We start from the raw sequence: 13713 nt of genomic DNA, 5'->3' as shown, positions 1-13713 counted from the left end.
AAAAATTAAAACTAGCACATAGGCAAAATTCTTCAGCAAAGTAATTTTATTCAAAAACTACTTAAAATAATAAAAGTTTATGTGGACTTAGCTAGCTTAAGTTCTAGTATTAAAAACCATTTAACTGGGCCTGGAGCGAAACGCAGTGGCAAGGTGCACTTCCTGCTTTGCCAGCTGATCAGAGTTCAGTTTCTAGCACTCATGTCTGCTAACTCCAGCTTCCAGGGAATCCAATGCATCTGGCCTCCATAATCATCTCCACTCGCATGAACATACCCACATACATAAACACAAACAGTATTAAAAATAATTTTTAATACTGTAAAAAATTAAAAACTGGTTATTTTTCAAGTAAAATATGTTTATTAAAATGTTTCAAGAAATAGTGAATATCATTTCAGGAGGGAAATCCTACTACATTGGAAAATATTCTGAAAATAAAAGTAAGAACATCTAAAATTTACTTCACATTTTCCATGTGCCAGGGGCTGAGCTGTGTTCATGTATCAACTAACGAAATTCTTATTCTAAATCACAGATTATCATCATTATTAAGTGAGAAATCTGAAGCTCAAAAAGGTTAAGTTCCTGTCCCAATATTCACAGAAAGAAAAGTCCAGAGCCAGGATTCACACCTGCCATCATTGCAAAAGCCAAACTCTTAACCACTAAACTGCATTGTATATTGATCTTAATCTGACAAGAAAATAATCTTACAATACTATAAAATATTGGGTTTATCTAACATTCCCCACATCATGAATTCTTAAATCCTGAATTTAATCCCTTCATGACAATCAAGCCTACAACAGGGACTATTTCCCTGAGTTTTAAGTTACTAATACTATGATGACCCTCTGCCTCGACACCGCCAAGAAAACTCACATCAACTACAGAAATAACAAATCAACACCTTAGTGTGTGAGTCCACATACAGCTGTCACCCTCACCATTAGGAAGTACACCTAAGGGCTCCACATATGCAACTAAACTGACTCAGAATAAGGAACTATAAAGAAAAGAAGACTAAAATACACTGGATCTAGCTTTAAAAAAATATGTCTATGTAATTAAGCTTGGTGTTTTATTAAGCTTGTCATAAAAATCACAAACACCAAATTTGCCTCACAGAAAATGATCAAAGGTTACAGGGTTGAACCAGGCAGTCACACATCCCCGAGTAACTTCAATTACTGCATGTGTGCCAGAGACACTGTGCACAGTTGCACGCCCACAGCCTGTGCCTCCCCACTCATGCCTCCCTTCACCTTCCTTACATGGCCATGTGCTGCTCGTTAGTTGCAGCTGTCAAAAGTTGTAATTACAAAGATAATCTCTTCTTTCAAACACTGGGGAAATAGTATTTTTCAACCCCATCTTCACTTCAAATATGTGTTATTAAGTTAGATAATTCTCAAATACACCTCCCAAAATGAGTTGAAACCACTAGTATTTAGTTTACAATATCAAATCCTATCTTTATATAGTCTGTTAAGAACCATTTCCACAAGGGTCATCATATTACAGGGTTATGTACATGCTTCTCTGTTCCCCAAGTCTGATCTCCTAAAAGGACTAAAAATAAAGCCAGTAAGAAGGACATCACAATTGATAGACTTTGATTTTCAAGATAGACTTTGATTTTCATGATTTTACAACAGAAATGCAAATAGGGTTAGCAAAATTCTGTTTCCAAATAAAGATCTATTTAAAGTCCATCTACTGCCATTTTATAAAAGAAAATGTTAGAGAAAAATAATAATACAGGAGGGCAGTCAAAGACAGAAACAAACAATCCTGAAAGTGAATAGATATTAAGGTTCTCAAGAGAACTTTTCAGGCCCTGAGACAAGCATTTGAAAACCGAATGATCAGAAGAAAGCAATGTGAATGAGTACCACACTCTGGCTTCAGTTTTCTCCTGTGACAAGGGAACACCCACCTAGACATCAGGGCTATTCAAAGAAACAAAGATCAAATTCTCTGCTACAGTTTGAGGATTATGACAGCCACAGACAAGCTCCAGACGACACAACTTACCATCTGCTGACTGGGTGAACAGTGCATAATCAGGATTGACTATCTCATTAGACAGAATATCAAACCACTCTCGCACAACACCTTGACCCTGAATTGAAGAAAACAAAATTTAGCAACAACAGAAATAAACTATATTTGGTCTTTTTTATTTTAAGTAATAACAAAATTTAAGTGATACACTCAGGTAAACATTCAACTTTTAAAGTGAGTTATATTTATATACCCACCATGCCTTCTTCTCCATGAAATCGAACAGCAATCCCCTGCTTTAGCTTTGCACAGTTTGCTTTTGATACAATTTCACAGCTACTCCTAAAAATAGAATCTAAATATGTAGTACTGGTTAATTTTAATATATTATAACTTAAAACAACAACACTTAGCGGCTTATCCACCTATCAGTGTCTCTGTGACACATACCTCTGTGAACCAGGAGGATATCGTTTTCATTCACTGGTCTGTGTACCATGTCTGAGTCCGGCTGTCCTGAGTGCAAATGTTCATAGAACCATTCACAGCGATCTTTAAATGGCTACCCCAAAAAACGACAGTAAAAATGGTATCAGTATTTAAACCACAATCATTCATGTGCTAACTTTTCAATAAACATTTACAAATAAGTAATCTTAATGAAAGTACTTTAACTAATGTATTTATAATTCCTGTTTTTAACAAAAGCTGACACATTATATAAAAAAAACTTAATATCCGATATATAACAAAATATTCAATTTCTTTTAAATCTAATGTTTATATGAATACATTTCCATACCCAGAAAAATTATACTGACTATATCATTTAATTTTTCAAAAAGTAAGCTTTGAGCTTGAAAAACAGCCCAGTAGTTAAGAACATAGCTCTTGCAGAGGACCTGAGTTAGGTCCCAGCACCCATATCGGGCAGCTTACAAACACCTGCCACTCCAGCTCCAAGGGATTCAATGTCCTCTTTTGGCTTCACAGGAGCCTATAACCACATGTGCATAACAACACATACACACTCACGTATACACATTACTAAAAATAAAATATTTTTAAACTAATCTTTTATGTATAGCTCATTCTTACTCTTTTCTCAGGAATTTAGACAATAAACAGACAAAATGTTATCCTTCAGCCTTCCCTTCCTTTACCTTAAAAATTGAAAATTAAGAACTCTTGAGGAAAGCTCTATATTTTACTTATCTGCAAGGGAAAGCAAACTCAAATAATCTCTAATTTTTATGATTGTTTAGAAGCTAATATTGAAGATATCATTATATGCAAATATTGCAGGTTATTGAGTATATAAGAATTGTATAAATCTTAATTTCAGATGAAAATTGCTTTACATAGTTAAAAAGTTGAGGTAATCCAGAATAACACACTATGTATACAATGCTAAATTCTCAACAGTGAAACTCAAATGCACTAACGACAAAGAAACTACACAAAGGATGGGAACAAAGGCTTTGCAGGACCACAGGTTGAACTATGACTCTAAGTTTCCAGCTCAGGAGGCAAGAAAGCAGGCAAAGCAATTAAAGGGAGACAAGGAGAAAAGCACAAAAAGTGAAACTGGGTCCCTCTGGAAGATGCTGCAAAGATACCGGCATAACGAGCTGTATCCCTAACATGTTGAAGGAGGAATGATTGTGAATGCCCCGGAGCACAAAATGAAGGATACTAACTTCCACATACAAGGTACAGGAACTGAGACAGTCAGGTGTAGGTGATACTTCAGACTAGAACCCTACTCTGTTCTACTCTATTCTGCCTGTGTACAGATACCCCTTCTAAAATTGCACTTGACAGTCTCCTATTTCTTCATTTGCACACAATCTGTATGTGTGCGCACACACACACCTACACACACACACACACACACACACACTCACACACACACCCCTCAAAGCAATGTACCAAGAAACCTCAAAAACAGTTCAAAATCCCCACCTGTATTGAGCTCTATGCAATTCCATCTCTGAACAGCAGTACAAACTCATGTATTCACGTTCATTCCTAATATATCCAGTACAAAGAAGACAAGGACAGATTTGGTGCCTAAATTGGTTTTAAGTTCAAGAGCAGTAACTGTTTCCTCAAGTAAAATTTTCAGGAGAATCACCTATTTACTATCTTATGCCAATGTATAATTGGACATGCTTATGATTAAAGTCAGATACATTCTGGGAAGGGACATGTGAAAAAGTGATTATATGTTCTAAAGTATTAATCAACCAAACTCCATAAAAGGAAGGGGAAATCCCTAACAACAATTGGGACTCTTCGACACTCTCAGCTCATGAGGTCCACATGACAGTGTCATCTCGACGGTGTAACTACCTATAATCGTACTATCACGTGATAGTATCAAAGGCAACTTGTCACTTTTGTAAATTTGTACAACTCCTTATTTTCAATTATTTGGTTAGGAGGCCAAGAACCTGGGACGTTCCAGATCCCCACTATGATCACGTGGTCAAAAAAACCATGGTAAACATGATAATCAAACAGAGTACAGTATACAGGAAGATCAAACAGGAAGCTGTGATGGGATCTGGTTGCAGTAAGACAGAAGAATAAGGAAGTAAATGTGCTCATAGTGTTAGTTTTATCACAGCAACAGAAACCCTCCCAAAGACTCTTCCTTGCTTAAGTTGCTTCCGGTCAGGGTATTTTCTTGCAGCAATAGGAAAGTAACAATTAATAGTATGCTATGTACCTTTACTACAGGACTGTCAACGTCTTCCATGTTGTGGTTTTCTGGTGACCAGTGTGGTTTAAGAGGGGAGAGATTTTATATTTCTGTACAAATACTATTAGGAAGAGCTTTTGAAATTAGTCTCTTTAGCAAGCATGGGCTACACCTAGCCCCCACCCCACCCCACCCCGCACATATGTAGCAAATGTGAAGCTCGGTCTTCATGCAGGTCCTGAACACCTGAAACAGAGGTTGTCCCTGAATCTATTGCCTGCCAGAGGATCCTGTTCCCCTAACTGGGCCACCTTGTCTCGCCTCACTGGGAGATGTACCTGGTCCCAAAATGACTTGGTGTGTCAGGATGGGCTCTCCCTCTTCTCAGAGAAGAAGGGGATGGGAGATATAAGGAAGAGCTAAGTAAGGTGGGGCAAAGGGAGGATTTGGGACGGTGATCAGGATGTAAAGTGAATAAATAAATAAATAAATAAATGAAAAAAAAAAGAAAGCAGAATTTTTGTGAAGTATATGTAGAAGTAGTCACTCAGAAAATTGAAATACAGAAGCAAAGCCCTTTAGCTATACTGGTATATGTATCTGTGTTTGACCTTACAGATACCTTTGCTTGCTTTGCTTTTCTTTTCTTTTCCTTTTTTCTTTTCTTTCCTTTTTTCAAAATGTTGGCAGAATTAATATTGTTTTCCTGAAGCAAAGTCACTCCTTAACACTCTAGCAAGCAAATAAGATTCTTCGATCTGTCAATCAAACTCAATAGCATATGACCCAAATCTAGCTTTTAGAGCTGTATCTTTTCACTCCACACAGTTACTGCTGCAGTCACCAATGTTACACACTTCCTATTCTCATGCTCTCATCATCAGTGTTGCACACTTCCTATTCTCATGTTCTCACCATCACAGTGTTGCACACTTCCTATTCTCATGCTCTCACCATTACAGTGTTGCATACTTCCTATTCTTAAGCTCTCACCATCACAGTGTTGCACACTTCCTATTCTCATGCTCTCACCATCACAGTGTTGCACACTTCCTATTCTCATGCTCTCACCATCACAGTGTTGCACACTTCCTATTCTCATGCTCTCACCATCACAGTGTTGCACACTTCCTATTCTCATGCTCTCACCATTACAGTGTTGCACACTTCCTATTCTTAAGCTCTCACCATCACAGTGTTGCACACTTCCTGTTCTCATGCTCTCACCATCATAGTGGCTATAGTGTTCACCTTCTCTTTACTCAAATTAAAAATTCATATGTTTTTCAAACCTTTCAGAATCACTTAAAAATCTACTTCCTTTTGAAATCTCTCTTCACTATCATACCCAAAGAAATTATTCCTCTTAAAAGGACCTAGTAATATGATAATGGTTAACATATAGATAGATTTATTATCTTCCCTGCTGGATTTAGTTACAGTCTCTTTGACGGTCTGAAGAAATAGCTCAGTGATTAAGATGACTGGGTGTTCTTCTAGTCCCAGTCCCCATGTGGAGGGTAACAACTGTCCGTAACTCAGGTTCCAGAGAATCCAATGCCCTCTTTTGGCCTCCATGTACACTATATTCATGTGATATAAACATATACATGCGGGTAAAAACACTCACAATAATAAATATTGTTTAAAAAGATCCTCTTTTATTTCTGCTTAGAAAGCTACCCTCACATACTGAGAATACAGAGCAGTCTTTAGACTTTCCTCTTCCTGGAGAGACTCTGTATTTCAGGTGACAAAATCAAGGCCCCATGGGAACGTAGCTCAATGGCAGAGTTGCTTGCTCTAAGCCTGCACAACAACTTGGTTTAACCCCCTACATCACGTACATCAGGGGTGAAATATGCCTATAAACCGAGCACTTAGGAGGAGAGACGGGACCAGAAATGAGTGTTATGGGAAGCGGGCCTGCCTGAGACCCTGTTTCACAAAGTTTTAAATAATAATAATAATAATAAACAGGTTCAAAGATGTTAAAAAATGTGGCCATATAACATAACTAATACAGAACAAAATAAGCTTTCCTTCACATATTTCATGAAACACAGGCAACACCTAGAAGAAAAAAGGCTGTCAAATCAAGCACATTTTGGAGAACTGTCATGTTAAATCACTACTTTTGCAAAAGGATTTAAGAGTCCTTTAACATACTACTGATGTGTTTTATAAATTTCTAAATGGCATAGGTGCTATTTCCTAAATATATTTGGGAAGAAAATCCTTTCCTCAAAGATCTTACAAAACTAATTAAACTAATTTAGAAGTGTGGCAATGTATTCTGTTAGCGCTGTACATGCCTCTGTATATAGTAGGTACTCAATATGCACTCCTCAAAGAAGAAAACTCACTTCTCATACTAAACTACCATCGAGTTCCATCTTTAGTGCAGTAATTTTAAAGTAAAATTACCAACAAAATTCAAAATCTAAAAATTAATTTCGAAGGTCTGGAGAAATGGCTCAGAGGTTAAGAGGAGCAGGGTTCCCAGCACCAATGTGGCAGTCTATAGCTCCAGTTTAGGGGATCTGATACCTCTTCTGGACTATACAGACACCAGCCATGTACATGGTACACAGACAAAATACCCATACACACAAACATAATAAAATAGTATTTTCTAAATGACAAAATTTTAAAATTTTAAAAATTACAAAAAATTAAATAATTTAAAAAATATTTCATTTCCCTATACTAACAGTAAAGATGAATAAAGTCTATACCTGTGCTTTTATGATATGCATGAATCTTGACATCAATTCAGGACATTCAAGAAGAAAGTGAAAATGGTCAAATATAATTTTGGGGTTTCTAATAGAAAAATAAAACAAACAATAATTATCATTGAGTAAAATGCAAATTCAGATACATAACACTGAAGTAGAAGAAAAACATATTAATCTCTACCTGCTATACTTTTGCTAATGACAAATTACTATTTTGAATAGTACAGAATTAGTTTTATCTCTTTAAGTGAAAATGTATAAATAGAGAAAAGGCTGCCAAGATAGTCCAAGCCTTACCATATCCCTTACATCACCCATAAAGCCTTACCTATTCACAAAACATTTCAATACTTCATCATGCTTGCAGACAAACTCAATGAAACGAGGTGAAGTCATTCTGAGGGGGAGGGGGAAAGCAATCAGAATATACACAGTTGGAGATACAAATCCAGTAAACTAAATAGAACTGGCCATCTAGACAGAAAGGAAGAACTTACATATGCATCCTTCTTATCAACTTAGGAGTCTGTACAATGAAATATTACATGTAACTTGTTATTAGCAAATGATATGTAAACAAGTGACTATTAAAGTTATAAAATTTAATGCAGTTCTTTATGAAGTAGCATTCACCAATTTACATAAAAATAAATATATATACTTTTACAAAATGAAATACTTTTACTAGATTTTTATTAGTACAATAAGTATCCTAAGACAAATGTGAATAGAACCTTTCAGAAAAACTTTAAAAAAAATTATATTTGTCTTTCTGAAATTACAAATTGAAGCTTTTCTTCACTCATCAAAGACAAATCAAACTAAGTGGGACTATCTTACCCTGGAGGCATCTGGCAGGAACAGCACATGTAGAAGGCTTGAATGACAGCACTCAGCCGGTTGGCTGTCACAGAGATGACGTCCTGACAGTCAGCACTGGCTTCCTGCTCCCCTGCAAGCACCTCTGGCTTGGAGTCCCCTGGACCAGGGGGCAGGCTTTCATAGCTCCCAGGGCCTGGTGGCTCAAATGCAGAAAGAGAAGGGGCCTCTTGATCCTGGCCTTTTTGTTTCAGCAAGATAGAAGTAATATCTGTTGAATCCTCTTTGTTTTTCATTAATTCTGTGGCTATTAAAACTAACCATTCATCCAATGAGTGCCAAAGCAATTCCAAAGGCTAAAAAGAAAAGAAATAGCCTTTTAAAACAACATTCTTAAAGTACATTATTTTTTAAAGAAAAAAGGACAAAACTAAAACCTCACTTACAGATGTATAGTATAAGAAAATGATTCTAAACATTTTTATCTTCCCAAGCTTAAAGATAATGAAAATATACAAATATTAAAAAATAAATGTATTCATTTATAAAAAAGTATGTGTGTTATTCCTATAATTTATAAAGAAAATAAAATCTAACAAAATTTTTAAGCAATTGTTCATTTTTCAACAAGTTCTTTTAAAGCACTTATTGCCTTTTATAATGCCCTAGCATTTATTATCATGATGCCAACAATTTTCAGTCACAAGTATTTTTTATTTAAAAGCCTGAAAATTGCTAAAAATCTGAGAAAACTGTTTAGTGCTTTAACTTATAATTTGAGAGTAAAAAGTGGGGTATAATATAGATGTGTATATATTAAAATATACTTATATACAAAATTCATCTCTAATAATTTTTAGAATTATCTTATTATTATTATTTTACTGTGTGGGTGTTTTATCTGCATTCATCGCTGTGTATCATGTGTGTCCAGTGCCCAATGAAGCCAGCAGAGGTCATCAGATCCCCTGGGCATGGAGTTACAGATGACTGTGAAGCTACCATGTGGGTGCTAGGAATTGAACCTGAATCTTCTAGAAGATCAAGTGCTTTTAACTGATGAATCATCTCTCTAGCACCAAAAACCAAGAATTTTTAAAGCAAGGAATAAAATGACTAAATTATCTAACTCAAGGCTTGGCAGGACAGTGAATTGAGGCATTTGCTTCCAAGGCTGACAACATACATTCTTTCAGCACAGGGCACATATGAGGGAGAAAATGGACTTGGAACGCTGTCTTCTGATTTCTACACACATACCTTGGCATCAGGCACAGAAACACGCACACACGTGCAGATAAACACACAGTAAGAAAAACAAAGCAATACAATTTTAAAATAAGTGTCCAACTTAAAAAAAAAAAAGAAACAGACAAGGATACTGTGGGTCCCTCCCTACCCCCTGCACCCAGTGCCAGAATAAAGCCAGGACCTCAAGCATGTACTCTACTACTCTATACCTACACCTAGATCTTAGCAAGTCATTCTTACTGCTGCTGAGCCAGCCTAAGATAGCGTCCAACTACACACATAGCCAAGACAACTTTGAGCTCCAGATCCTCCCGTATCCACTACTCAAGGGCTAAGTTAACAGGTAAATAGAGAGCTGGACAAAAATGAACCTTACTTCTGAATACTGAATATCCCTTCTGAGAAGAGGGAAATGTCTTCTCTGAGGTAATTATCCATTACATTTTATTGTTTAAACCACATCATCACAGACCAAGTATCATAGTAAAATGTAAATGACCTATAGTAATTACTTTACAAAGAGTACAAAAGGGTCTCCATCTGCACCCGGAGCTAAGTATGTCCCCCAACCCTCTGCACACAAACCCCACCCGGGGAGAGTTGGTCTCCAAGGAGTGCTCTCACTCCTAAGATCACAGGTGAGATCATCACATTCACTCCAATAACTGTCCAAAGAGGGACATGCCAGGAGCACACGGGGCACAGGAACAGTGGAGCAGCCTGGATAAAGATCTTTCCAGTCTCCATCTACGCACTGAAGCTCAGGGTAGCCCTCCAGACCCAAATCTCACCCAGGAGAGAGCTGGTCTCCTCAGGAGTGCTGACACACCTAAGATCACAGGCTCACAGGCACACAGGAAGAACAAGCTAAAGCCAAATAACACCACATGGTGAGAGGCAAGCCAAAGAACCTAAGCAACAGAAACCAAGGCTACTTGGCATCATCATAACACAGTTTTCCCACCATAGCAAGTCCTGGATGATACCACAGCATGTGGGAACAGCAAGATTGCGATTTAAAAATCACATCTCCTGATGATGATAGAGGACTTTAAGAAGAACAAAAATAACTCCCTTAAAGAAATACAGGAGAACACAGGTAAACAAGTAGAAGCTCTTAAAAAGGAAACACAAAAATTGCTTTAAAAATCACAGGAAAACACAACTAAACACATGAAGGAATTTAAGAAAACCACCCGGGGTTGGGGATTTAGCTCAGTGGTAGTGTGCTTGCCTAGCAAGCACTAGGCCCTGGGTTCGGTCCTCAGCTCTGGGAAAAAAAAAAAAAAAAAAAAAGAAGGGAAAACGAAGAAAGAAAACCACCCAGAATATAGAAACAATTTAAAAAAAAATCACAAAGGGAGAAAACTCGAGAAAGAAAACCTAGGAAAGAAATCAGGAGTCATAGATGCAAGTATCACCAAAAGAATGCAGAAGAGAGAAGAGAGAAGAATCTTAGTGGGAAAAGATACCAAAGAAAACATTGACACAACAGTCAAAGAAAATGCAAAATGCAAAAAGCTTCTAACCCAAAACATCCAAGAAATTCAGAATACAATGAGAAGACCAAACATAAGGATATTGGTATAGGAGAGAGTGAAGATTCCCAACTTAAATGGTCAGTAAATATCTTCAACAAAATTATAGAAAATGTCCCTAACCTAAAGAGATGCCCATGAACATACAAGAAGCCTAAAGAACACCAAATAGACTTGACCAGAAAAGAAATTCATCCCGTCACATAGTAATCAAAACACCAAATGCAAAAAAACAAAGAAAGAAAACTAAAAGCAGTAAGGGAAAAGGGTCAAGTAACATATAAAGACAGACCTATCAGAATTACATCAGACTTCTCAACAGAGACTCTAAAATGGAGAAGATCCTAGCCTGATGTCATACAGACAGTAAGAGAACACAAATGCCAGCCCAAGCTACTATACCCAGCAAAACCCTAAATTAATATAAATGGAGAAACCAGATATCCATGACAAAAAACAAATTTACATAACATCTCTCCACATATTCAGTCCTACAAAGGATAATAGATGGAAAACTCCAACACAGAGAGAAAAACTAAACACTAGAAAAAGCAAGAAAGTATTCAACAAACCCAAAAGAAGATACCTACACAAACATAATGCCACCTCTAACAACAAAAATACCTGGAAGCAACAATCACTTTTCCTTAGTATCTCTTAACATCAATGGATTTGATTACCCAATAAAAAGACATAGACTAACAGAATGGATATATAAACAGGACCCAGCATTTTGCTGCATACAGGAAACACACTTCAGTGACAAAGACAGACACTAACTCAGAGGAAAGGCTAGAAAAAAAATTTCCAAGCAAATGCTCCAAGAAAAAGGCTGTAGTAGCCATTCTAACAACAAATAAAATCGACTTTCAACCAAAAGTTATGAAAAAAGATAAGGAAGGACACTTTATACTCATCAAAGAAAAAAATCTACCAAGATGAACTCTAAATTCTAAATATTTATGTTCCAAATGCAAGGGCATCCACATTCATAAAGGAAGTGTAACTAAAGCTAAAAGCACACACTGCACCTCACACAATAATAGTAGGGGACTTCAACAGCCCACTCTCAGCAATGGACATTTCATGGAAACAGAAACTAAACTGAGACACAATGAAACTAACAGAAGTTATGGGCCAAGTGGATATAACAGATCTCTATAGAACATATCACCTAAAACAAAAGAATATAACTTCTTCTCAGCACCTCATGGTACCTTCTCCACATCTGACCATATAATGGATCACAAAACAGGCCTCAACAGATACAAGAAGATTGAAATAATCCCATGTATCCTATCAGATCTCGATGGACTAAGGCTAGTCTTCAATAACAACAAAAACAACAGAAAGCCCACAAACACATGGAAGCTGAAAAAGCCCTACTCAGTGATAACTGGTCAAGGAAAAAAATAAGAGAAATTAAAGGCTTTTTAGAATTTAATGCAGATGAAAGCATAACATACCCAAACTCAAGGGACAAAGTGAAAGCAGTGCTAAGAGGAAAACTCATAGCTCTAAGTGCCACAAAAAAGAAACTGGAGAGAACATAAACTAGCAACTTGTCAGCACGACTAAAAGCTCTATAACAAAAAGAAGCAAATATACCCAAAAGGACTGCAGGAAATAATCAAACTCAGGGCTGAAATCAACCAAGTAGAAACAGAAAGAACTATACAAAGAATCAACCAAACCAGGAGCTGGTTCTTTGAGACAAGATAGATAAAGCCTTAGTCAGACTATCCAGAAGGCACAGTATTCAAATTGAGAACATCAGAAATGAAAAGGGAGACACAACAACAGAAACGGAGGAAATCAAAAAAAATTCATCAGATCCTATTACAAAAGCCTATACTCACCAAAACTGAAAAATGTGGATGAAATGAACAATTTTCTAGACATACACCAGGTACCAAAGTTAAATCAGGATCAGATAAACCATCTAAACAGTCTCATAACCTCTTAAAAAAAAATAGAAGCAGTCATTAAAGGTCTCCAAACCAAAAATGAAAGTCCAGGACCAGATGGGTTTACAGCAGAATTCTATCAAATCTTCAAAGAAGGCCTAATACCAATACTCTTCAAACTACTCCACAAAATAGAAACAGAAGGAACACTATTTACTTCATTCTATGAAGCCACAATTATGCTTATACCTAAGCCACACAAAAAAACATTCCCCAGGGAAGCAGGGATGGTCCAATATACGAAAATCCATCAATGTAATCCAGTATGTAAACAAAGTCAAAGAAAAAAAGTCATATGATCATTTCATTAGATGCTGAGAAAGCATGTGACAAAATTCAACTACATGATAAAAGTCTTGGAAAGATCAGGAATTTAAGGCCCACACCTAAACATAGTAAAAGCAAAATACAACTAACCAGTAGCCAACATCAAACTAAATGGAGAAAAACTTAAAAAGCAATTTTTACCCTTCCCCCAGCTTTGAGCAGGATAAACAAACCTTGAGGGATTGCCACAATGGGTTTTACTCCTAGGTGGACTCATCAGACCTTCTTGCATTTGCAGTTTCCTACATGAGCTTTGAAAAATAGACCTAGCTTTACAACATAGTCCAGCTGAAACAAAGGATAGGTCTGTGGGCTCTCCCTATATAAACACAGTGCTGAATATTAAACTTCGA

At 36.7% G+C, this 13713-nt stretch overlaps 1 protein-coding gene across 3 annotated transcripts in view; it reads right to left on the bottom strand.

Annotated features, from left to right (window-relative positions):
• Positions 1-13713, bottom strand: part of Hace1 (HECT domain and ankyrin repeat containing E3 ubiquitin protein ligase 1) — a 125648-nt gene that overhangs the window by 30355 nt on the left and 81580 nt on the right. For all 3 annotated transcript variants that reach the window (XM_021175364.3, XM_029482603.2, XM_029482604.2), the window contains exons 12-17: positions 8299-8633; positions 7787-7855; positions 7456-7543; positions 2461-2572; positions 2268-2365; positions 2041-2128 (exon numbers count right to left, since the gene is read on the bottom strand). In XM_021175364.3, the coding sequence (XP_021031023.1) occupies positions 2041-2128; positions 2268-2365; positions 2461-2572; positions 7456-7543; positions 7787-7855; positions 8299-8633 (790 nt within the window). The remainder of the gene's footprint in view (positions 1-2040; positions 2129-2267; positions 2366-2460; positions 2573-7455; positions 7544-7786; positions 7856-8298; positions 8634-13713) is intronic.

Source organism: Mus caroli, unplaced genomic scaffold (genome assembly GCF_978045245.1).
Source record: "Mus caroli unplaced genomic scaffold, Mus_caroli_1 scaffold_9, whole genome shotgun sequence".
Lineage (NCBI taxonomy): Eukaryota > Metazoa > Chordata > Mammalia > Rodentia > Muridae > Mus > Mus caroli.
The sequence above is the reverse complement of the archived record's forward strand: the minus strand, read 5'-3'. Positions and strand labels throughout refer to the sequence as shown.